Below are 25027 nucleotides of genomic sequence, written 5' to 3'. Positions count from 1 at the left end.
TGGCCAACAGGAACGTTTATTGACCATTAACTACCAGAGAGCTGGGATGCATTGCTCTGCTGGTCTGAACAGCAGGTGGAATTTAGTGAGGGTAAATTTCCAGGGACTCTTGAACGAGTCATTTCTGTGTCCCCGTGTTTTTCCTGTTATTGCACTAGTTCATTTTCCATCTACGTCTCAATATAGTGAGCTCGCCAACACTGGTGTTTGAGAGCTACAATCCAGTAGGATTTGTAGCCTTAAGAATGATAATGTGACCCTTCTTCACAAGTATGAGACAGGTGAAACGAATCAAAGAAAACCTGCTGGAAGTGCTTGTGAGTTTTTGTTTATTGCTCACTTGCATTTCCAGCAGAAAAAAGATTCCAGAGCAGGGCTGGGCAGTCCTGAATCCTGAGAGCTGGTGTGTGGAGGTTTTTAATTTCAGCTCCTCATCAGATTAATGGAAGTAATTTATCAGCTTCTCCCAGTATTCAGGTGCTGCTGTTTGCAGACATCTAAGAAACCTGCACCCTGGCCCTCCAAGACCAGGACTGCACACCCCTGAACTAGAAGGACAAACAGGTATATCAGTGTCTTAAACAAACTTACTTTGCATTAGGGCTCCAGCGCACTGTGTGTGAATAATTTACTGAAATGTCAACATGTGCTGGAGGAGAGTAAATACTGCACACACCTAGGCTTTGCTCCACACTGCAGAGTACATTTTATTAACATGACCAAACACAGACGGACTTTTACAATCAAAATGGTCAGAATGTGTTCCAGTTCATTCTGAACATTAGAGGAGTTCAGACTCTGCTTCAAGAGGCCGGGTTTCCAGGTCAAACATGTACTTTAATAGACAGATGCGTTTCAAAACACAGTAGCCGTGAGCTCTTTCTCTGCCTGGGGAGACACGTTCGTGTTCTTCAGTCCAAAGGCCAGATCGGTTATTTAAAGGAAAGTTCCGGGCGGGTTGAAGCCAGGAAGCTCTGTGACTCCCCAGAGCTGAGGCCGATGATGCTGCCCTGCAGCGGTGTGTTTACAGTGGGGTAACAGCCTGTGTCGCCCCGCAGTGACACAAGTCTCAGTGGGCGCAGCTGCTACACATTCTCGGTTTCCTCCTTTTCTGTAAGAGGCCAGGGATCAGAGTTCAAAGGGCAGCTGTCCGGTGGCTTCTGCTCCCTGGGAAGGTCATCTGCTGGGCGGCAGAGCAAGACAAGCCTCTGGGGAGGGGAGAGCAAGACAATACCAGAGGAGTTACAGATTGTTAGAGCATTTTCCTGTGTCCTCAGGCTGCAGTCTGGACTTATAAAACTGAGATAGGCAGTGACAGATCTCAGAGAAATACTCTACCAGACCCAGGTTACAGCACGATGCTGGGCTGAACAAGAACTGGAAATTGAAAACTGGGTCATTGAAAGAACTTAGATTTTTTTGGTTTTTGTAAACTGTTTGTCGTTTTTAATGTTTTAAATATTTTTTTAATCTAAGTAGTCAGCAATTTTATTTTGGTCTGAAAATGCAAGATCCTCATGAAATTATCAATCTACTGTATCAGCCTAGTGATGATATGTAAAGCACCTGCTTAACTTTGGGGTGGTCCTCATTAAAAAAGTGGCGAGGCAGTTAAAGAATGAACCTAGTTTTCATTTGCAGTGTGACATGAACAAGAAGGTCAGGCAGATGGCAGACCTGGTGCAGTGTCCCAGGAATTTGCCAGAGTTTATAAACCGTCCACAGTGGGATGCTGAGCATGGAGGAGAGGGCCAGCAGCCAGCCCAGGGCGTACCCCCAGTCTGGGTACACATAGGTGTTGTTGAACTTCAGGGGCGTGTACTTCACCAGGGAGAAGATAAAGGTACCCTGGGGACAGAGACGATAGTTGTGAGACAGGAGATCTGTATAGAGGGGACAGGTGTGAGACAGGACTACTGATCACAAGGGACAGTTGTGAGACAGGAGCTCTGTGCAGAGAGGACAGGTCTGAGACAGGACCTCTAATCACAAGAGACAGTTGTGAGACAGGAGCTCTGTGCACAGTGGACAGGTGTGAGATAGGAGCTCTGTACAGAGGGGACAGGTGTGAGACAGGAGCTCTATGCAGAGAGGACAGGTTTGAGACAGGAGTTCTGTGCAGAGAGTACAGGTTTGAGACAGGAGCTCTGTGCAGAGGGGACAGGTGTGAGACAGGAGCTCTGTGCAGAGGGGAAAAGTGAGAGACAGGAGTTCTGTGCAGCTCTACGCTCCACTGGGGACACTCACTGTGCAGACGACCGGGGTGATGTAGAGCCAGCAGTACTTAATCAGAGGCCTGGGCCGATAGCCAATCATGTCCTCAATGTTGTCATAGAGACGGTCAGCACCTGCAGCAGACAAATACACTGACATCATGGCTGGGTCACTTGGACAGGACAGAAGCTGATGGTCTGAGCGTGGCAAAGCACAAGGATCACTGATGCGAGATTTCAGAACATACTCTTCTCCAAATGTACAGAAACCTGCAGGCTAATTTTGTCTGAGATCTGCCGAATCTGTCATGGAAACCTGTGTCATGTATCTAGGGGAGTGTGGCAGAGAACTCATGGCCCCTAAAATTACAAACTTGGTACGCACCATACACCCAGCCAATAGCCAGAGACTGACAGACAGAGATAAAGAGGAGGACGAAGCCACTGCAGCTGTAAAAATCGAAGATCTGGAAGAGATACAAGCCACCCTGTGGAGAGAGAGCAGAAGAGTATCAGCATGGAGGAAGCACCTCTGTGACAGAATTCCAAGAGTGTGAAGTTGGGTTTTTAAGATTTGGAATTGTGTGATGCAAAAACACTAAATAGTTGTCATTTTCTTTTTAATAGTAGTTCAGGTGGGTAGCTGCGTCAGCATGCGTAGGCTGCAAAGGAACAAGTAATAGGTTTATTTCATGCTGAAAAGAGAAGAAAGAAAACACAAAGTTTTGGCTGTGGAGCCTTTTTCGGGTGTCAACAATTAATAGTTTTTTTAATGTCACACTTGTGCAGGTAGCAAGAACGTGCTGCGGCGCCCTCTGACCTCAGTGACCATGAGCAGGCCCAGCAGGAAGCAGGCCCCGCAGAGCAGCAGCAGGAGCAGCTGGCGCCCGTGCCCTCTCCGCAGCACCCCGGGGAACAGGTCCATGAGCCCCGCTGCCATCGTTTCCAGGTGCACAAACTGCAGGAATCATCAGGGAGGTCAGGCTCACGAGGGGCAGGAGTCACAGGAATCAGTTTTTAAAGCTAGTGTTTTCTGTGGAGCTAATACGTGAATTTCACAGAGTTCACTGAATTTCAGCATATTTAATCTATTCTCTGGAAGAAAAAGTCCACTGAGGAGCATTTTTGTAAAGATTCTTCTCTCAAAGGTATATTGAACTGTAACTGGAGTTCAGCAGTCCCTGGGCGGCAGGGAGGCACACCCGGGTTCACTCTTGTACTGAAACAGCAGGCCCTGCCCCTCGTGTCAGGATGTGCAGTTTTAGTGCTGGAGAAGCACTATATGCAGTAGCAGCTTGTTGAAGCCTCTTTATGTTACTGATAAATTGGATGAGGTTCCAATGCTGAAGACAATTAGCTCAGTTCGGCAGTTAAGAGGGTTTTAGGGCCTAACAGAGGACGAGAAGGGGTGTTGGTGCCGCAGCAGGGGGCCCTCTTCCCTGCAGACCACTGGATGACTGCTGTCTGACCTGACTGCCCACGCCCAGCACGATGACCGTCAGGAAGAAGCAGACGCTCCACAGCTGTGGGAGGGGCATCAGCGCCAGCGCTCGCGGGTACACGATGAAGGCCAGGCCGGGCCCTGTGCAGGCAAGCGGGACACCAGATGGGCTTGTTCAACAAAAGGAACCAGACTGCTTGAGCAGAAAGTGTTACAAAATTATAACATCAGGATCCCAGTACTGCACTTGGATTTGGGTACTGAACTGCACAGACTGGACTACAAGACAAAATATTGCTGCTCTACAAAGAATTTAGGAAACAGCATCCAGGATAATTGTGGGACTGGAAAATGAGTGTAACGCCCTTAACTAGAGGCAGCCCTCTCTCCATGTTACAGAGGAACACTGTGATTGAAGAATCTGAATTAGGGAACTGTAAGGGCAGTCAGACAAGAAGCATCAAAACTGGGTTAGGCTTTCACCTATTTGGAAGCTGGTTCCCCTGATAACCTTGGTTATGGATGGTTGGGTGATCCATTTTTCTCCATGTTTCTAGAGTGTCATTTTGCTGCACTCTGGTGGCCTAACCCAGTTTTGACTCTCTGCTCTGTTATAGGAATTAACAAGCAAACACATCGAGATTAACATTGTAAACTAGGACAAGGGGCACAGACTGGAGTGAGGACGGGACATTGGGGTCACTTTTTACAGAGCTTCTGCTGTTAAGGGCAAACTAACCAAATTGTGGAAGACTATTTACTGACATTATATAGAATCCACATTAATAAAGTGGCCAGATGGGTTAAACAGCCTCCCCTCTTCTCTAACCTCCCGTTCTCAAATATGAAGTCCCAGTCTTAGTGACACACAAGGGCTTGCAGTTTTGGCTGTGGAGAGCTTGGACAAAGGATCCTCACCAGACTCAGCCACCTCCGAGATGTCCACCCCCTGCTCCTGGGCCATGAAGCCCAGCACCGAGAAGATGGCAAACCCGAAGACAAAACTGGTGCCACTATTCAGGAGGCACAACCAGAAAGTGTCCCTGTGAGAAGAGAGCAGCTTTTATTTGTAACATGTCAGACTGCTACCACAGCCCACAGGACGATGACCTAGGCGACCTGTGCCACTCACCTGTAGCAGTCATTGTTGTATCTGTTATAGCTGCTGAGGGTCTTTAGAATGCCCAGTGAAATGCCATAGGAGAAGAAGATCTGTGTGCCTGCGTCCATCCACACCTAACAGATAAATGATATTTTTAGCCCATGAATCAAGCAGTTGGAGGCACACACTGTGGTATTACAGACACTCTGTAGCATCATCATGTGCTGCGCCAAGTGATTAAATCAAACTCAGTTACTGTGTTACAGCTGCGTGTGATTGATCACGTGAAAATCATGCCATGTGTCACTTCAGTTTGCTGCTTGGTCTGTGCCAGGAAGTTACCTGTGGGTCGGCGAGCCGGGCTGGGTCAGGGTAGAGGTAGAAGATGATGCCTCCAATGGCTCCAGGCAGGGTGAGTCCTCGGGCCAGCAGCACCACCAGCATCACATAGGGGAAAGTGGCTGTGAAGTACACCACCTGAGGGAGCAGGGCTCAATCGTAAAACAGCCTCGATCAGAAACATCTGAACTTTTTCAGCTCCACTGCTCACCCTGCTGTACCAACTTAAACATCTGCTCCAACCACAGCCCTGTTAATACATGCACCCCCTCACCTTCCCAGTGGATTTCACTCCCTTCCACACACAGAAATAGCAGATGACCCAGGACAGCAGGAGACACAGGGCCAGCTCCCATCTCAGGCTGCCCACCTCATCAATCCCACCGGAGATAGCCAGCACCCTCCTCCTGCAGGCACCGGGACACAGCGCGATACTAGGATCTGGAATTTCTCAGAACGGCTCGGGACTGATACTGAAACCAGGTGCAACTTACTCCCAGAACTCCATCACAGGAGTGGTAGCATTTCCAGGAAGAGAGGTGTTGGAGGAGTTGCTTCTGTCCTCCAGCTCCAGGCAGGAGTCTGCAGGAGTTAGAGAGGGGTGGGAGGAAACACAAGGGAGTCACAGCTATTGGCACCTGTTGTACCGTAAAATGTACAAGTTGGCTGGTTTTGGTGCTTTTATGTATTCTGTTCCTGCTGTGAAACACTGTGAGCTCCATACCTGTGTTCCAGGTGTTTCTGCAGCTGGCCCAGGGCAGCTCAGAGCTGAAGGAGGAGAAGAGGTAGAAGAAGGCCCAGGCCAGGATGATGATGTAATAGATGGTGGCATAAGTTATAATCACTTGACTGGCATAGCCTACACCTGCAGAAAGACAAGGAACAGTGAGCCTTAGCGGTTTTATGAAGAAATAACAAAAGGACACGGCTAACATGGCCATTGTCCAGTATCTAGAGCTAGGCAACCCTGCAAAACAGGAAAAACTCCTGAGTCTTCCTGCAGTACTTTTATGTTGTGTAAATGTCTTGTTTCATAGTTCTAGTGCTCCGAACAAGAGCAACATGTGGGAACCAATTAAGGACTGCAGTACTCCAATAGCCCTGCAGTTACCTGTCTCCTGGGTTGTGGGGTTTATTTACCTTCAAACAAGGGGCAGGTCTTCCTCCAGCAAGTAATGATTCCCTGGCTGGTGTACTGCCCCATAGCCGTCTCCAGCAGGAACAGGGGGATCCCACAGGTAAACAGGAACAGTACGTAGGGGATGAAGAAAGCGCCTGTGCGAAGGAAAGTGAAAATAAATGATTCTAGTTTTGATATGACTTTAATTGCCCCTTTTCACCTATTTAAAGAACTTCATATTATTCAAAACACCCATCCATTAATTTTGTAGCGGCTGCATCCAGTCCAGACTCACAGAGCATACCGGAGCCTATCCCAGCAAGAAACGGACACGAGGCAGGATACACCCTGGATGGAACGCCAGTCCATTGCATGGTGCACACAGACACAAACACACTTACACCAGAGCCAATTTTCCCAAAAACCAGTATCCTACCAGTATGTTTTTGGACTGTGGGAGGAGACTGGAGTATCCAGAGGAAACCCATGTGAGCATGGGGAGAACATACAAATGCCACTCCAGTAGCACCTCAGGTCTGGAACTGAACCCATGACCCCAGAGCTGTACCTCCCTCATGTTTGAAATGTGCTCTAGCTAGAAGTTAATTATGTAATGAATGATTAACTTTATCAATGAATCACAACAGTTAAGCACTAGTGGAAGAAAGAAATAATGTCATATATGACAAATGAAATGCAATTAAAAATGTCAAGACATTTTTTTATTGTTACATATTATTTGTATGTTTTGTTTGAGTAATATGAAAACTAGACTTTCCAACAAGTGGTAAAGGAGCTAGTTTCCTAATTCTCTGAGGGAGATACCTTCACCTCTGTGTCCCCAGATCCAAAATGCTCTCAGAGTTCAAATGTTTATCATACAGACAAACACAGCCATGCCAAGCAGATAGTGCAGCAGTTTACACATTAATACCCCTGTCATACTGCTCCGGTTGTTACTTTGGACAGATTCTCTGCATATGCAGTTCTGCTGCAAAATACAGGCCAGTTTTCCATGGCAATGAAGGGGAATGAGTGTTTGGAAAATAAAACTACAGCAGATTTAAAAAACAGGATGCCCGACATAATCTAATTTAAAAATGTACATATTCACATGGATAGCTAAGAAATAAGACAGTATAACTCACCTCCTCCATTTTTGTAGCACAGGTAGGGGAACCTCCACATGTTTGCCAGCCCAACAATGGATCCAGCAACAGCCAAGATGAACTCCCACTTGTTTGCCCACTGGCCCCTCTCCTGGATCTTCTGCCCCTTCTGCTCCAGCCTGCTCCCCTGGACTGGGGGCTCACGCTGGGCTCCTGTCTGAAGATCCCCGGCCATGCCAACCGCAGCCAGAGCAGCTCATACAATGAAGCAAGTGAGCTGTCCGCTGGAGTCTGGGAGGAACACACACAGAACTCCACTCGCTCCGCCTCTCACCAATTCCCAATCGGAGCCTTTTGCTCCAGGTGAACTGTGACCTACAGAAGCCAGAAACTAAGGCATTTGGTGAAAATCTGTAGGACAGCAGTCATTTGTTCCATGCATGTGATTTATAGTAATTTTATAATAATGTTAGAGATTACAGTCTCCGACTGAGCCTGGCAAAACTCTAGCCGGATTTGAGTCTGTACCCTGCAGAGCTGTGCCAGAGGGCTGGTTCACAGGGTAAGGGCAGTGCACCACAAAGCAGTGACCCTGCTTTAAATCAGTGCATTCAAAGCCAGGGGTAAAGGAAAAACTGATACAAGTATTGCGAGCTACACTTAAAAAAATATCAGGCGCTGAATTTCAATACCATTCTCAATATATTAACAGAAGTACTGGCTTGCTATGGAAATATGCAGTGATAAAAAGGAAAGCTGAAACCACTGAGGTGCTTCCATTGCCTGTTCTGGTAGCCTCACAGACGACCATGAAGTCGAGACATTTCCTCGATACCGGCTGGTGTCGTCAGTGCAGTAAAGCCCAGTCATTACCGTCTCCTGGTGCAGTTTAACTCTTCAGCAGGATTGGCAGCTGCACTTGTCTCCGAGGATCGAAACACCCAAACTGCTGTAACTGTGAATCAAGCAAGGCTAGATCACAGCCCAGTTACAAATTTGCCTTTAGAGATAAGAGTGCAAGAATCCCTTTTCACTGCATTCAGGTGACTGACCATCTAACCTGTCCACCTGAGTCTTGTGCTCACTATGTTGATGACATGGTTGTAGCAGGGACTCAGGAACTGGGGTGATGGAATTGCTTTGCCAGGATTGCCAGCTGTCGGAATAGTTTTTGGCTTTTCCTGTTTTTACAAACACTGACTCAGCTCTCAAGAGTATTTCCCAGGACAGGGGAGTAGGCATCTCCCTTCCCCAGGTGGCAATGCAGGCTTGCTGCATTCACTGAGGCATTCCAGAGTTTCTAGGAGCCTAAACAAACAAGTTAATTTCTTTCATGCTATTGGGTTTTTGCACTCTGTACAGAGTAAGAAAAAAACAATCACACAATGTTTTAAAAAAACTGCAAAACATTTATTTCAATTTGTGACTGAGATTCAAAATAATTCAAGATTCAGAAAAGTCATATTCCACTAGACGGCACATGACTCCACACTCAGTAGGAACGCTGAGACTTTGAAGGAGTACTGGGAACCCCTCCCTGCTGATGGCACCTTGAAGAAGCAGCTCTTCTGAATAACAGGCACTCCAGCCATTGCACGACTATCAGCCGTGCAGAGTGTGAGCGTCTCAGCTTGGCAGGGAGGTCTTTAAGATTTTGATGTCGTCCACCGGTCTGTCCTGCGTGTTGGTCTCCACCATGCCGACTCGGCTGACAACGGCGATGCCCTGGCACACGCGCCCGAAGATGCTGTGCTTTCCATCCAGCCACTGTGTCGGTGCCAGCGTCAGGAAGAACTGGCTCCCATTGGTGTCCGGCCCGGCGTTTGCCATCGCCAAAATCCCAGCTCCTAAATCCATACAAAATCAAGGAATTTCTGTCGGATTGCCATTATGTCATCTTTTCAGATTCAGTGTGATACCGAGAAAAACACAGCTTCCTCTGCCCAAAACATCTGGGAAAGATACCAATATACACTTCCTTTTGAAAAATTAAAAGCATGTAGTAGCAAGATAAATGTGCTTCTCAACCCACATGTTTTTTGGAATTAGACTGATGATAATGCCTTCATGTACATTACAATCAAATTTCAGTTGGTCAATACAAGACAAATGAAATAATTTGACAGAGGAATTAAATTACCTGTGAATTTCAATTCAGGATGCAGTTCATCTTCAAACTGTTTGCCATAAATGGAGGCTCCTCCTCGCCCTGTAATGGGTAATACACAGTTATCATGAGAAAAGAGCCGTGTCAGAGCTACAGCCCCAGTGGTATGCTGCTCAGAGCTATAAACCCTGACAGGACTCTCACTGGGCATTTGATGAGACAACACTATGTTTGTACAATAAGCCTTTAGAACAGCTTATTCAGGTTCAGAATAAATTTGGGGGACTTTAGTATCTTATTTTTATGTAAATAATTTTCCATCTGGCTACTTATTCAGATTTGTTCCATGTTTTTGGAAGGTGCTATACTGTAGTTTTAACTTTTACCTTATAAAAAGATGACAATTTTTATGTCTTTTTACTTAACAAAAAATCGATACAGAAATAACCGGTACTACCGCAACTAAACAGTTTTCAAAACAATATTCTTACACTATTACTGCAAACCTATTAGGAAGAGTCTCCTGCTTTACTGGATCTCAGATTACCCTTTACACTGAGAAACAGTAGAGCCGGGAAACTTACCCTCAAAACTCACACTTACTGGAGACTTGCTTCTATTCAGCCTGAGCTTTTCATGACTTTGTTTGATCAATTGCTTTCTTGCATGGTATCACATGATTTCAAGTGATACCATGCAAGTGATCTCACAGGACACCTTTCTAATGATCACTATCTTGCACTTCTTAAAGTTAACTAAGATAGTTGGCATCTGTAAAACCTCCCAGTCATGTTAATCCTGGCCACACAGAGAATACTATACGTGTTTTGTCGCTCTGTTCAACATACTTAAACTCAAGAAACACGTCAGGGGAAACTATGGAGAAATTTAACGATGTTTATGGCAACTAGTCTCAGAGCCTTAGCTCTTTAGAAGTGGAAGTTCCCAGCTGGGCTGCGGGTGTCCGTAAAGAGCACTGGTCCAGACCCCACACAATCTCTCCCAGCGCCTCTCTGCAGACCGTATCGGGGAGTCCGTACACACTCGCCTGTACCAGTCGGGTCTCCGCCCTGGATCATAAAGTCTTTGATGATCCGGTGAAACTTGGTACCGTTGTAGTAGCCCCTCCGAGCCAGCTCAGCGAAGTTCTTACAGGTTTTGGGGGCGTGTTTCCAGTACAGCTCCACCACGATCGTCCCCATTCTGCAGGAAAACAACGTGATACGGACTACAGCAAACCTACACTGCGCCTTTCCGATACCAAAATCGCTCAATCATGCGAGCCTATGCCTTTAAGTCTCCACCAGTATGTTTTTTTTTATTAATACTGCAATATTAAATGATAATAAGAAAATATGCATTTTAGCATGGAGGGTCATCCTATTTTAATAAGAGACTATAAACTGACAGTTATAGATTACTGGTAGCCCGTTCATATAGCGCAAACAGACAGTGCCACTTTTTAACCAAATCAGGCATGTAGTAGTCCATGATAGAAGCCATTTAAATTTCAGCGACAATAGGATTAGAATTATTCTATCTCCTGCAACACCTACGTTGTCTCCAGGCAGACTGTCGGGGGCTGCCAAGAATCTGGCGGAATACCTGACATCCTTCTTTCAGGAGAGCGTTGTAGAAGAACACAAGAGTAAAGACAAACTCATTCGAACACAAACTTCCCACACTTCCTGTCTCGGAGGTCCGACTGAAACCCTGTCCGAGTGGAAACTACACAAATCGCAGCCAACAGGTTCCGGTAGTTTCTGATACAAGCCGAAAACAGTGTATAAGCCCCAAAAGACAACGTTTTTTTATAGATTGTATCGATACGTTGTGTATTGGCAGACATATTGCATTTCTGATTGGCATTTCTTTATTGATTTTCAGCAATACCGCTTGGCAGCTACGGGAGCTGCCAGCCGTTAGGAGTGTGGCGTCACTACTGCCCTCGTCCAATCAGGAAACAGAGTCACAAAATTCAAACGTCAAGAAAAACAAAAGGACAGCACGAGCTAGAACGGACTGTTATATTTTAACTTGCTTTACCTTTAAAAAAATAATCTTATTTTAAAATGTGCGCGTTTGCTAAATAGTTTATTACGGCTGTTGGATTACTTATTCGTTTTATCTGATGTTAAAGCAGGTGTAGCTGTGTTGTACATGTCATTGTGGCCGACTTTGTTTATTAATTGTGTGGTGCTGGTGACAGACTGGACATTAGTAGACGAAGAAGGGTCACAACAGAGGGGCAAATTATCAAATATCAGCACGTAGGTAATAATAATTCCATATTAAATACCGAAGTGTTTTCGTTTCGATGAAGTTCATTTCGATCGGATTGTCTTTAGCTTTGGTTATGTGGAAATTAATAAGGTAGTTAATGAAGTTAACCGAATTGTATTGTTTTGTTTTTATAGGTTCACATACCGATTAATTGCTCGGTAGGATGGATCATACAGGTGAAGGTATCATCGTATTAAGCATATTTTTATGGAACTGTCTTTTCTAAAGCTTTCTTTTTACAAGCATATTTCACTTTAAACACGAACATTTCATGAAAGTCTGGATAATTCATACGTTTGACTAAATTACTTAATTTATGACTCGATAACCTATTAAATAAAACACTGATTACATATAAATGCAAACCTTCATATATAGAAACATTAACGAAACTACGTATAATAATATTGTTAATTATTACAATTATTAACTGTAAGGTGACTTTCTATTGCTTTGAAACTAATCACAAATGTTAAAACATGTAAAACCCAAATTATTAAATTGGTCGTAAAATGGACGATGTTGCTTGTCTTTCAGATGTTTGTTTTATAACGGAAGAGACGTTCGACTTCGGCATAGACTCGCCTTCAGACAGGTACAGGTTGTCCTGGTTTTGAAACTTCTTCACACGTTTCTAAATGGGGCGGAGCGGTGGCTCTGTGGCTAAGGATGTGCGCCTGTGGCTGGAAGGTTGTCGGTTCAAATCCCGCAGCCGGCAGATGAATCCTACTCCATTGGGCCCCTGACCAAGGCCCTTAACCCCAACTGCTCCAGGGGTGCTGTACAGAGGCAGACCCTGCGCTCTGACCCCAGGCTTCTCTCCCTGTCTGTGCGTCTCATGGAGAGCAAGCTGGGGTATGCGAAAAGATCATTCCTAATGCAAGAAATTGTAAAGGGTTAATAAAGTGATGTTATTATTATTATGTTATTATTATTATTAAAGAAGCCAAGCTCTTACGTGCTCGCAGACGGCTGCGTGTTTGAGCTCTGGTGAGCCAGGTGACCTGGCTTGACCTCCCGAGAGAGCTGGACCAGGCACTTGCTGTATGTGCTGGGATGATGTAGTCTACCTCAGAGTGCACAGAAGTCTGCTCCACCTCAGCTTTTCCAGGCACTAAGGCTGTGGAGAGGGCCAAATACAGTAACTACATATTTAGTAGCATAGCTGCATGTCAGTCTGCACATGTTGACTGAAAGAGACATGTCCACCATGTTGGCTGTATACAGTCTGTACTATATTTCCTTTTTCAGTAGGTGAGTATATATCTCCATCATCTGCACTCTGCTTACTGCACATTAATTACACTCACTTGTGAAGTCTAGTGCTTCTTTGTGCAAACTTGAGGAGGGTGTCTGCACTATTAAGAAGTAGTAGTTATATTTTGGCAGTGCAGTTTGATGGTCTTTGTTGGAGCAGTTGTTCTGTGGGACTGTGCTCACGTGCTGTGTCTGTGTGCCCTTGCAGTCGGGAGCTCTGCGACGCCAGCATGGCCGAGGAAGAGGAGGTTTTTGTGGGCCCTGTACGGCACGTTGAGAGATGTGTTGCCAAGAGCATTGATCTCAACGTTCAGGGGGCAATGGAGAGCCAGAGAGCGGGGGGCTGGGGCAGCAAGGCGGGAGGTGATGGGGGGCTGCTGAACTGGAGCCCTCTGAGTGCGGAGAAGCTGGAGGAGATCTCCCGCGAGGCCAACCGCCTGGCCAGCCAGCTGGAGAGAACCGTGCTGAAGGAGAACGCCGGGGACGGGTGCCAGGAGTCGCCACGCGTGCGGGCGCTGAGAGACAGGCAGGAACCCTGCCGGAGCCCGCGCAGGGAGACCTATATCGTGAAGGACAGCCCAGTGAAGTCCCTCCTTCCCTCCGTCGTGCCCGAGAGTGGGTGTCCATCACCGCGCCCAGATGCTGAAGGGAAGAGCCCAGCTGCGAAGCGGAGGAGTAGGCGGACTCCCGGCAGAGCAGCCAGAACAGTGCCAGCTCAGACTGTGGCCTCCCCAGGGCCCAGGGTCCTGCCACGCTGTGAGGGGAGGTCTCCTGCCATGAGCGTCCCTTCATCCACCTGCAGCCTGCAGCCCACCAGTCCCAGCGTCCCGTCCCCAACACAGCAGGCAAAAAGGCACAGCGCCCGCTCACCCACATTCATCAGGCTCCCTGCGGGGGACAAACCGCTTCCTCGGTCCGGCACGCCCTCGAGGACGGGCAAAGCTGCAGATAGCGAGACTGCCAGGCAGACGGTGCCCTCGCCCTTGGCCCAGGACAGTAAGAACTCCCTGAGCAAGTCTAGTGTGAGCTGCCCAGCATCTGCCAAACCTTCACCTGGGAGAAAAACAAAGTCCAGCACGCCCTCCCACTCCCTGCCTCACCCTGGCCACCCGCCGCCAGCTCGCCAGGTATGGTCCTGCACGTGCCTCGGGCTTCCCTGCACACCAGTAACACTCAGACTGCTAAACAGACTGATAATTTGATTATCATATCATTGGTAGTTTTTTTATCTTATTATAGAGATACAGAATTAAATTTTGTGTAAGCCATAGCAAAGTGAAAATAACACTTCATAGCATGTTTTAAGCCTTTTCCCCCATTTACTGCAGGAAAGACTGAAACGCTCAGTGGCAGATGCAAAGGGTGGAGGCTCCCCTTCCCAGAAGGCCCCTTTGGTGCCTGGAGTGGCTGTCGGCACAGAGAGAATCACACCCTCAGGTAGTAACATCTAACCCTTTCATTGCTTGCAGTCTTGTGTTTCAAGGACACAGCTGTTTAGTGGAGGAAGCACACCACCTTTTCTTTTTTTAAAAATGAAAAAGTTCCATATGTTACAAACCACACAGTTTCAAATACTGCAGAATCACTAGGTCTTACTGCACGAGCTCCGCAGCACCAGAGCTGGAGCGTGCTGGCATGCAGGGACTCTGAGATCAGCTGATATTTTAGATTTGCAAAGTCAGCCTTTTCTTCACTTTGAATGTTTTGCGAATGTTGCTCTTGCCAGTTCGACTGAAGTATTAGTGTGTACAGGGAGAATAAGATCTTAGATCGAAGGCACAGTGGTGGAGATGCTGAGCTTGCAGCTGTCTCAATGATGTGTCTCACTTTTCACTGTGTACCCCTGTACAGGGAGATGCCACAAATCGGAGTCGACCCGCTCTGACCTCCCCTCTTGCTCTAGAGAGTCCCAGGACGCCCGAGGCTCTTGTCAGAAGCCGGGCCAGAGAGGAACGGGTATTCCTGCACCCACAGCCAGACTGGCATCCCAATCTGCCATACCCAAACCCACCAGCAGGGCGGCCACACTGGGAGGGTGCAAACCATTGCCGTCTCCCAGCCGTGGTGGCCCTCGTGTAGGGGCGCCCCCGCGAATGGGGTACCAGTCCCTGCAGACTGCTGAACAGAAAGGTGAGTCTGAGCAGGGGGAGTAACCCGTCATGCTGCATGATGGACTCCCAACCTTGACATCCTGCATGTTAATCGCACAGCTTGCAGGAACCCTGCAGTGTATTCTGTTCCCTGGGTGTAAGTGCTGCCCCCTGCAGGAAGACGGTGCTTCTCATGTGTGCCCTGTGTTTCAGGCCTTTCTTCCCGGCCATCCCAGCTCCCAGCCTATGTCAGCCGGAGCCGCCTAATCTCGCAGAAGAGTGTCAGGGGCCACAGCAACAGGTGAGCCTGGGTTCAGGGGTCAGACGGTCAAGTGTCAGAGAGGACTGGGCTCAAAAAACAGTATATTCATAGTAGTGGTAGTAGACTACCTTTTCAGTTCATCCTGGACTGAGACTCACAGAGTAGAAGAGGAGGAACCAGACTCGTTTGTCTCCCACCACTGACACTGCTGTGGCTTTGCCCTTTATTTTCCAGTACTTGTAGAGGACTGTTACTCCAGTGCAAGCAGGGAGGAAGTATCAGTGTAGTACAGAGAAGCAAGAGCTTAGAGTGTGTCTCGCTGAGTCAGAGGTCACTGGTAGTTCTGCACTGAGGAGAGACCACAAGGTTGGTTGTGAAGATCCTAAACTGTGTTTTACAGAACAGTTCGATATCACACTGTAGAGGAGGCCACTGTGAACTGGGGGAGTTGAGCCATGTGGAGGAGTGGTTAAGGCTCTGGACTGGTGTGGGTTCATCTCCTTTAAGCAGGGCACATCTCTCAGATCTGTATAAGTGGGCATTGCATGTAAAAGCGTCTGCCCAGTCTTTAATAAGTAGATATAGTATAATAAGTTAAATATAGTAGATTTTATTGGTCACACAATACTAAACAGGGAAAAGGTTCATCATGTGTTTAACTTAAATGTAATATTTTGGCAGTCGCATTCCATTCAAACACTGCAAAGAGTTTTTCCAATTATTGTTAAAATTTAATGTTGCCTTTTTATTTACTGCAATTTTTGTTTTTCAGCTGACTTTCCTGTGTTTTGCTGAGCTGCCTTCTCCTCATCTCAAGCCTTGGTGGAGCTGGTCTGTAATGACAGCCTGCAGGCTGGACTCATATCTGTGGGTACGATTCTTGTTTAGGTCCCTGGCCTCTCGGATGTCTGGGGATGCAGCAGTAATGATTGCAGAGAAAGTGGGTCCTAAACTGGAAGTTTCAGACACTTGAAGGTTGGGGGAAAAAAAAGACACCATTTTTATCCTTAAAGCAGTAATTCAGAACAGAGGGGAAGTAATTCGTAGGGGCTTTCCAGAGCCAACATTAGAAACATGTGTGCAACATTTTGCTTTTATTTTGAGGCACAGTCAAAAGAAAAGGTCAGCCTTTTCTTTAAAACGTGCTTTTTGAACAATATTTAGTTTTACTTTGTAAATATTTTGTAATATTTTTGTCACTTACCTATTGTTTTATACCCTGCTGCTTAATTTATCCAAAGTGTTTGAGCTGATATAAAAATGTACATTTTAGTTTTCTTTTCTATGTAAATGTGTGTAAATATTTTGCAATAACACTACAGGGGGTTTCAGAGTTTTACTGTTGCAGTCCCATGATGTTCCCAGAAACGAAACGCGGACTCGTTTGTGCTGTTTACCATGCTTCTACCATGTTTACATTAAGATTTCCATCTTTTGTGCTTTACTGCACTTTCTTTCCTCTGTCCCCTGCATCAAGAAAGCAAGAAGGTGTGGCACACAGGGAGCTGATTTTAGAGGATCATTTGCACCTCAATAAGGAGGCAAGCCCTATAACAGTACTGCAACCTCATTTCAGGCCATAAAAAGAAAACTTATTACTGCTAAAAACGTAGAATTTAGAGATTGTAAGTAATTGTTTACTGTCTTACAGTGATGTGTGAGAGTGGGAGTCTATACTGCATGTTTGACTGTCCCTTTAAAAGATTTTGCTAGGGTTTCCATGTGGGTCTTCTGTGCATCTAAAGCAGGATCTGTATCTTGGATTGCTGCAGGAGGAATGGTAGTCGTTGTGGAAAATAATAACACCTGGCTACAGCTTGGGCTCCAAACTCCTGATGTTTATTTTCCTAAAAAGCATCTGTGGGTAAGAACTCCTGTGCCCAATAATAAATAAAGATGACCTGCTTAAAAGCAAACATTGGATACCTACATTCTGTTCTGTCAAACTAGGGTAACAGCTCTGTCAGAAAGCAATGGTGGCTAAACACATTTGTATAACAATCTAATTCAAAATATATAGACAAATGTATCTAACGCTGTCTCCAAATGTACATATTAGAAGCATTTTGGACAAGAGAGAAGTGTAAAAAAAAAAATACAGCCAGATACACTGATCTATGGTACTGCAATCGCCAAAGCAAAATGTCAGGGTGAAATGAGGCCTGGTGTGACTAGTCTTTGGTAAACCATCATTAATCCCTTGTGAAGCCGGGCCCATGGACTGGTGTAGATTTCTGTGGGCCAGAAACAGCTGTTCACAGTTTCATACAGGAGGTGTATGAGGTGTATGATAGAGCTCCCTGTCCACAGGACAGCACTGCTGCTACGTACTGCAGTTGCTTTGAAATGGGTGCTTAGGAGAACAGACTGATGCTTCATTGTCGGGGTTAGTAAAAACAAACCTTTTTTCCAGTTTTCTTAAACAGGAATGTGAACTCTTACTACAGACAACTCAGTTTATTAGGGAAGTCATGAGAATGTAATTTTCAGCAACCAGTTCTGCAGGTTGAATTTTAAATGAGTAAAGACTTATAAAAATGTATAATGTGTGTATATGTGCACACATATTTGCAGACCTAACTTTTCCTGCTTTGGTAATTGTGCTTTCTCTCTCTTATGGACCCATCTGAAAAACAGCATTAAAGAAAACCTGGGAGACCAGTGTGCCCTCATTGGTGTGGGTCAGGCTGTTACCTAGGTAAACTACAGTTAAATCAGAAAACTACAATATGTACATAAGAAAACAATTATGTACAGCTTCACAGTTAGTAAATCAGTCAGGAAGTCCAGCATTTTTAATGGCCTTTTCATCTAAATCAGACACTCTCTGCTGAACACAGCAGTGTCCCCTGTCTGTTACAGACCCGCCAGCCTGGGACGTATACATGGAAATAGATGTATCAGACTATTCCGATAATAAAAGAAGAGAGACTTTAGGCTGTAATGCACTATGCGATTCTGTTGGCATGGCACCATTCTCACTGCTCCAGGATAATGTCCCATTGTATATAAGGATACAAATGTAAATGTCAAGCTAAGGAACGACATATTTAATTGAATTCACAGTGCGCTTGCTGCACTTAGCTCTGGACTGGTACCTTGGCTTGGCTTTCTAAATATTTAAAAATAGTTCATCACCACCTTACTCCTTTTTCTGATAAACTGCAAAACAGGTCTTCTGGGGGAAAATGTACTTGATGTATTCCAAGCTAGCTGCCAGTGGCTTCACCCGGTTATGGCTTTTGTGTGTGTTTCCCAGTAGGGGCCAGTCTGTAAGGAGCAGACTGCTGTGGAATGCAGGGGAGTTTACAGCATGTTTTAAATTCATACAGCATACATTTTTACACAAGGAAATCTCAAAGCTATACAATATGAACAGGTCCTTTCACAAAATCTTAGCCAGCAGAGTATATCCCCTGTTTAAATAAAAAAGTCATCCTTTGAGCAAAATATGGACTTAGGTCTTAGTTCATTTAACTTTTCTTCCCAAAGTCTGTAACAACAATTATAAAATTACCTCTAAACAACAAAAATGTAGAAAATCAGTGTTGTAATCAGGCATCCAGGAGAGGACAGGCGACCTCTAGTGCTCGACGGCGCACTAGAGGTCACACGACCTCCGTGACGCAGCAAAGGCCACACGACCTCTTAGACACGGTGCAGCAGAGGCCACGCTTTTTTACATTATTCTTCCAGTGAAAAATACAAAACGAAGGCTAAGTGGTTGAAGGCAGCTTTTCCCACATGTGCTCAATGTGGATGAGGGAGCACAGCTCTTGTCCGGCGGAGCTGCGTCAAGGGATTTAGCAGAGGCCAGTACGCTCTGCCAGGTAATCCCACAGCAGGGAGGGATGAGTGGAGCGCTGTGCACTGGGCCAGCCTGCGCGTGCTTCTGGCTCGAAGTTCTCGAGTCACTGCTTCAGCACAGTGACTCCGAAACCATTTGCCTCTACCTGTATTGCTTTCGCTTGTTGCTCTGCCAATTGAGGCTAAGGAAATATTCCTTAATATTTAAAAATAAAACAAAGCAACTTCTTCCCTTGTTTCCCTTCCCGACTGTTTCCTTAAGACTTACTCAGTTCTGCAGAAGAGCACTGTTTTTCAGGAACAGTGACAAGGTTCCAGTGACGTCATATGCTTGTGCATAGATACCTCCCTTCCTCCAGGAGGCGGGGTTGCTGAATTGAGGCTGTTTCATGCATTAGGAGCAGAGGGCTGGCTGGGTGCTGGGCTGAAAACTAAGATCTGGCGCTCAGGAAAGCCAGAGTCCTGGAGGATGAAACACACTGGCACAGCCGAGCAAGCTGCCAGCTGCTCTGCTGACCTGGATCTTACAGTCTTGCAAGAATGAAATAAAAACACATTTGTGCTCTCCTTTAAAAGAAAAAAAACAGCCTCTTAACATGCACAGTAGTACAGCACAAAAACAAAAAATCCCTGAAGGCTTATAATCTTGAAGTCAAAAGACCTGGCAAGTGGTTTGAAAAAGTCTTATTCTTAAAGTCTTTTTAAAAATAAAAAGATACCAAAAATGTACAGCGCACTGGGCATGTCCAAGCCAATTAGAATAAACAGCAAAAAAGTGCATCCATTCAAGTATTTATACAGACACATCGAGAAAGCATCCTCTGGGCACAATTGTACAGTCCAGTGTAAACCCAAGCTGGGGGTGATTTGGCACCGATTTGATTCATGAAACTGGAGCAGAAGAGGAGCAGTTGTAGTCAGGAGGAATATCAGGGACAGGGAAGCTGTTTGGAACGTCTCTAGGCTGAGTCTGCCAGTGACACACTCCCTAGCAGGGAAGCTGGGACCTGAACGTGACTATCCAGCTCTTCTTGTGCTGCCCCAATCCCAGTCTTTTTATCCCGGGTCAGATTGAGGTCTCGTCACTGCTGCTCGGAGGACAGGAGGGTTGGGGAGGCGAAACAAACGAAACAAGGAAAAAAACAACAGAAAACAATGCATGGTCATGATTCAAATGCTGACTCTGCGAGATGAGAGAGAAGAAGATGTGCGCTTCAGAAATCTGGGCTTTACGACAGAAAGCAAAAGCGCGAGGATGCGTAATGCCTTGCTGGTTGGAGAGTGAGGCTTTTTCAAATTATCTGAGTAGTTTTTGGGATGTGCATCAAAATGCATTAATGGAGAAAATTAAAGAATAAGAATCTGTGAATTTTGGAGAGAAGACAGAAGGGGAAGGGAAAAGGCAAGTTAGTTCAGGATCTGAGACAGAAACAGTAGCCAGATCATATTTTCAGAGGAAGGCGAGCATTTAAACCTATTTATTAAAGAAATAGGTTAAAAAACAGTGTTTACACTGAAAGGCTGCTGGAGGCTGAAGAGGCAACTACTGGCATGCAAGCAATGAATGGCTCTTATCTACGATAAGATTACTAGGCTGTTATTTCAAATTAGCTGCCGCAACACTCATGCTTAACACCTGTATGCTTAAACCTGGAGAGCAGATGTCAGCAGGCTACAACAAAAAGCTGCTGTAACCACCCCTGACCACTGGAGGGCGACAGAGTTAGCATGTTAAATCCACACATTGTTCAGACACTGCACCAGCCAGGCAGTAGACGCGCAGGGAAGGGAATTGGTGGGGTGGTACTGGAAACAACAGGACAAGACATTAAGGGAAGGTAGGGTAGGGTTGGGGCAGAGGGCGGCCTTGTAAAAAATGAGAACATCTGGAACAGCTGCAACAGGGCGGAGCTCAATAAGTCAGCGGCCTTGAAAAAACACAAAGCCAATCCAGCCAAAAAAATATATAGTAAAAAAGACTGCAAAAGTACAGATATCGCCTTTATGTTTTTAAAACAAAGCGTTTCTTCTCCTGGGGCCCCAAGGCAGCAGGGCTGCAAGCTGGGCAAGGCTGGGCAGTTTGAGCCAGGTGGGCCGTTACTCACTCGGAGCCAGACGAGTCCTCGTCCACCGTGCCGGCCTTGATACTCATGGCAATGGGTGCAACGCCGTTGAGCTGCTCCTGCAGGCTGGGCTTGGGCCGCGATGCCCAGCCGCCCTCGCTGGAGGAGGAGCCCGGGCCGGACCTGGGGCCGGACAGCTCGTTGTGGATGCGGTTGATGTTGTTCTTCTCTGCGATGGGAGGCAGCGGCTTCTTCTTCAGGATGCCTGCAGGGGGAAAGAGTGATTGGCCCTCAGGTACCAGCCAGAGATGAGGGCAGACGTGTGTGCAAGCCACTGGGAAACAGAAATGATCTGGGGGTATGCTCGAAGGTGTAAGCATCCAAGATGTGATCTGAAACAACTCCATTAACAAGAGGGGCATTTTATCTTAAAATGAGCTCCCACAATAATTCAGCAGCTCATACGGCACAAAGACCTGGCTCAGGGACACACATGAGCCTTTTGCATGAGTGTCTGTTTCTCACCCAACAAGAGGCACAGGGCCTTACCGCCTCACCTTGCTTAATGCCTGGTCTAGTCTTACTGCTGAATGGCCAGTTATGAGTAATCTTTACCTTGCAGTCTCGCAGCCTGTACTGATGCTGGATCAGCCATGATTCCTCTGGGCTTTACCACACTACACTGTAAACCATGAGCCGTAGACCTGACGATGTCTCTGCTTGTCTGCTCTCACCTTTCTGTGGCTGGGGTACGGGGTGAGGCGGGCAGGTCAGGCTCTTGTCCTTGTACATGATGCCATCGCCGTTCTCCCTGGGCCGCTCCTCCAGCAGGTTGCTCTTGTCCCGGGATCGCTCCGAGCCGGCCAGCGTCTCCACCTTCAGCTTCTCCGGTGCGCCCTGGCCCTCGCTCTCGCTCGCCGTCGTCACAAACTCGCCTGGCCAGTACGGCTTCATCAGGTTGTCCACTGTGGGGGGGTAGGATGGGGGCAGAGATCAGGATGACTCTGTGTAGCTTGTGCCCCTAGATTATGATCCCCACAAACACCACTGTGTTTAATCTGGGCTGGAGGCATCCTCCTCCTGATGCTTCTGACACTCCTCCGGCAACTGTTTATTTTCAGTCTGAAGACGAAAGTCATGCTCAAACCCTTAGTGAACAGGAAGGAGTTAAAACGGAGCTGTACTGAGAACCCTTACCCGTTCCCTTTGATCCAGCTCCAGTGCAGGGGGGGTGGAATGGATTGACCGGTGTCACAGGGTGGCCTATTCTGACATTTGTATTGTCTCCTCTTGGGCACAGTGGGGAGTGCTGACATACCTTTCAACGTGCTGTGGGAGCTGTTGTGTGTGGCAAGGCTCTCCCAGCAGTGGTCGGGGGGGTATGACTCCTCATCTTCGCTGTCAGAGGAGTGCGTGGAGGCATACGAGCCACTCTGATCATCCTCCAGCGACAGGTCACTGTCCGAGTCTGAGTCGCGGTCTGCGGACGGGGTACAGACACACAGATTGAGACCCATCGTATGTAACTGACAGCACAGCATTGACATCCCTGGACCTGTAGAGTCTCTAAGTAGAGCATTTCAGTAAGCAATTCCTCCCAGTAAAACTCCACTGCAGACATCACTCTTACTATAGCCAGCTTGAGCTTCACAGGTTCAATGGGAATCCAAAATGCAGCAATAAAGGTCAAAGTTGTGTTAAAGCACTGCAGCAGACTGCAAGGTTAACTAACTAACCCCATTATTGTTTGGAACAATCACTAGTTATCTGAAGCACATGGTCAGCTTTACAAATTAAGAAATTAGTCAATTTATTGTGGTCGCCTCGTGATTACTGGCCCAGGGCTGGATATCCCACTCACAGATTGTACACGTGAATAAGGAGCAGGTTAAATGTAGCAGGAGACTCATGAGTGTTCGATGCGGCAGTGTCAATGCGTGTCGTACCGTCTGCATGCTCCTTGCCGTCCTGGAAGAGTGCAGAGTTGTGGTCGTTGAGTGTAATATGAGCCTGGCTGTTGTTCAATCCAGAATCCTCCCTGCAACACACAGAGATGTACACTCATCCTTTCAGCCCTGACCTCCACTATCCTTCAGATACTGAGACACACACTCACGCCTGCAGCCCTGACCTCCACCATCCTTCAGATACTGAGACACACACTCACCCCTGCAGCCCTGACCTCCACCATCCTTCAGATACTAAGACCCACACTCACCCCTGCAGCCCTGACCTCCACCATCCTTCAGATACTGAGACACACACTCACCCCTGCAGCCCTGACCTCCACCATCCTTCAGATACTGAGACACACACTCACCCCTGCAGCCCTGACCTTCATCCTTCAGATACTGAGACACACACTCACCCCTGTAGCCCTGATCTCCACCATCCTTCAGATACTGAGACACACACTCACCCCTGCAGCCCTGATCTCCACCATCCTTCAGATACTGAGACCCACACTCACCCCTGCAGCCCTGACCTTCATCCTTCAGATACTGAGACACACACTCACCCCTGCAGCCCTGACCTTCATCCTTCAGATACTGAGACACACACTCACCCCTGCAGCCCTGATCTCCACCATCCTTCAGATACTGAGACACACACTCACCCCTGCAGCCCTGATCTCCACCATCCTTCAGATACTGAGACCCACACTCACCCCTGCAGCCCTGACCTTCATCCTTCAGATACTGAGACACACACTCACCCCTGCAGCCCTGACCTTCATCCTTCAGATACTGAGACACACACTCACCCCTGCAGCCCTGATCTCCACCATCCTTCAGATACTGAGACACACACTCACGCCTGCAGCCCTGATCTCCACCATCCTTCAGATACTGAGACACACACTCACGCCTGCAGCCCTGTCCTCCACCATCCTTCACACACAGAGCGTCTGCTTGCTAGCTCTGTGATCAACACTCCAGCATAAAGACTGCTGCGGCTCAGACAGCTGATTTAATTTTACTTTACGGACTTTAGACATTATTGGGAGCATTAAAGCAAAAACAGCTACAGAGTAATACACAGTCCATTCTAAGGAGTACACAGAATTTTAATTGACCTGAAAAATGATACAAAGAACTAGTTGAATTGTACAATGAAAAATGTGGCTGGAATGAATTCCAGCAGACTCTGGGGTCACTGGGACCAGGCTGGCAGGGAGCCCGTCACTGATTTAGGGGGTTTGTGACTGGAGTGTGGGGGCAGCAGTGGTGAGCTGGGTTAGGGTTACCTGAGCACGAAAGGGATGTAACTGTGATGGCTCTTGCCAGACCTCGCAGTGCTGTTCAGTGAGCCGGTGGAATCTCCAAATGGGGGGCGATACAGCCGGCTGTCAACGTAGGTGTTGTTACAGTTGTAAGACTGGGAGAGGAGAGAAACAGGGCACAGTGTGAACAGACATGGCTTCAGTCTTGGCAGGGGTGCCAGCTGGTGCTGTTGAGAAGGCATTGCTGAGAGAACAACAAATTCAGATGTATTTAATCATTCCCTATATTTACTGACAGAATCAGATGTTGAGTGATGTGGTTCCATCTAGGAAACATACATTTTAATTTTGATGCAAATCGGAAACTGTACTCTGATGACAGCAGCTGCAGACACTACAAGAGGATCTCATTCAAGATCATGATTCTTTTGTGTCACACAAGCATTAAATTGGCTCACCAGGGCAGCACCACAGCTCAGAAAGGCTACTGTAGACATAGGTCCACTGTGATTGGGTGAGAGCAAGGCCACTGTGGCTGTGGGCTTGCTGATATTGGTTGAGAGCAAGGCCACTGTGGCTGCAGGCTTGCTGTGATTGGGTGAGAGCAAGGC

At 46.9% G+C, this 25027-nt stretch overlaps 4 protein-coding genes across 5 annotated transcripts in view; 1 reads left to right on the top strand and 3 right to left on the bottom strand.

Moving 5' to 3' along the window:
* Positions 1–692: 692 nt before the first annotated feature.
* Positions 693–7595, bottom strand: slc6a11a (solute carrier family 6 member 11a). Its single transcript, XM_088921465.1, has 14 exons — positions 7364–7595; positions 6236–6370; positions 5820–5960; positions 5590–5677; positions 5370–5502; positions 5099–5233; positions 4787–4890; positions 4573–4697; positions 3683–3795; positions 3034–3171; positions 2599–2701; positions 2248–2348; positions 1678–1848; positions 693–1208 (listed from the first exon to the last, which is right to left on the bottom strand). The coding sequence occupies exons 1-14, from the start codon at positions 7557–7559 to the stop codon at positions 1086–1088; spliced, it is 1806 nt and encodes a 601-aa protein (XP_088777591.1). The 5' UTR covers positions 7560–7595; the 3' UTR covers positions 693–1085.
* Positions 7596–8712: 1117 nt separating this feature from the next.
* ppil1 (peptidylprolyl isomerase (cyclophilin)-like 1) lies at positions 8713–11320 on the bottom strand. 2 transcript variants are annotated; one of them, XM_088921466.1, is made up of 4 exons: positions 10988–11320; positions 10480–10634; positions 9465–9533; positions 8713–9171 (listed from the first exon to the last, which is right to left on the bottom strand). In XM_088921466.1, the coding sequence occupies exons 1-4, from the start codon at positions 11041–11043 to the stop codon at positions 8951–8953; spliced, it is 501 nt and encodes a 166-aa protein (XP_088777592.1). In that variant the 5' UTR covers positions 11044–11320; the 3' UTR covers positions 8713–8950. The 2 variants fall into 2 exon arrangements, with proteins under 2 accessions (XP_088777592.1, XP_088777593.1); XM_088921467.1 differs by having other exon boundaries at positions 11037–11141.
* Positions 11321–11562: 242 nt separating this feature from the next.
* LOC148831083 (uncharacterized) lies at positions 11563–15675 on the top strand. The gene is made up of 8 exons (XM_088920005.1): positions 11563–11574; positions 11656–11701; positions 12252–12309; positions 13180–14098; positions 14300–14408; positions 14823–15101; positions 15275–15362; positions 15558–15675. The coding sequence occupies exons 1-8, from the start codon at positions 11563–11565 to the stop codon at positions 15673–15675; spliced, it is 1629 nt and encodes a 542-aa protein (XP_088776131.1).
* Positions 15676–15915: 240 nt separating this feature from the next.
* celsr2 (cadherin, EGF LAG seven-pass G-type receptor 2) overlaps positions 15916–25027 on the bottom strand; it is a 35844-nt gene continuing 26732 nt past the window's right edge. The window contains exons 32-37 of the mRNA XM_088920004.1: positions 24441–24571; positions 23140–23231; positions 22512–22673; positions 21928–22158; positions 21236–21458; positions 15916–20218 (exon numbers count right to left, since the gene is read on the bottom strand). Coding sequence (XP_088776130.1) covers positions 20197–20218; positions 21236–21458; positions 21928–22158; positions 22512–22673; positions 23140–23231; positions 24441–24571 — 861 coding nt within the window. The 3' untranslated portion in view covers positions 15916–20196. The remainder of the gene's footprint in view (positions 20219–21235; positions 21459–21927; positions 22159–22511; positions 22674–23139; positions 23232–24440; positions 24572–25027) is intronic.

This window comes from Atractosteus spatula, chromosome 7 (assembly GCF_055471065.1).
Source record: "Atractosteus spatula isolate fAtrSpa1 chromosome 7, fAtrSpa1.hap1, whole genome shotgun sequence".
Taxonomy (NCBI): Eukaryota; Metazoa; Chordata; class Actinopteri; order Semionotiformes; family Lepisosteidae; genus Atractosteus; species Atractosteus spatula.
The sequence above is the reverse complement of the archived record's forward strand: the minus strand, read 5'-3'. Positions and strand labels throughout refer to the sequence as shown.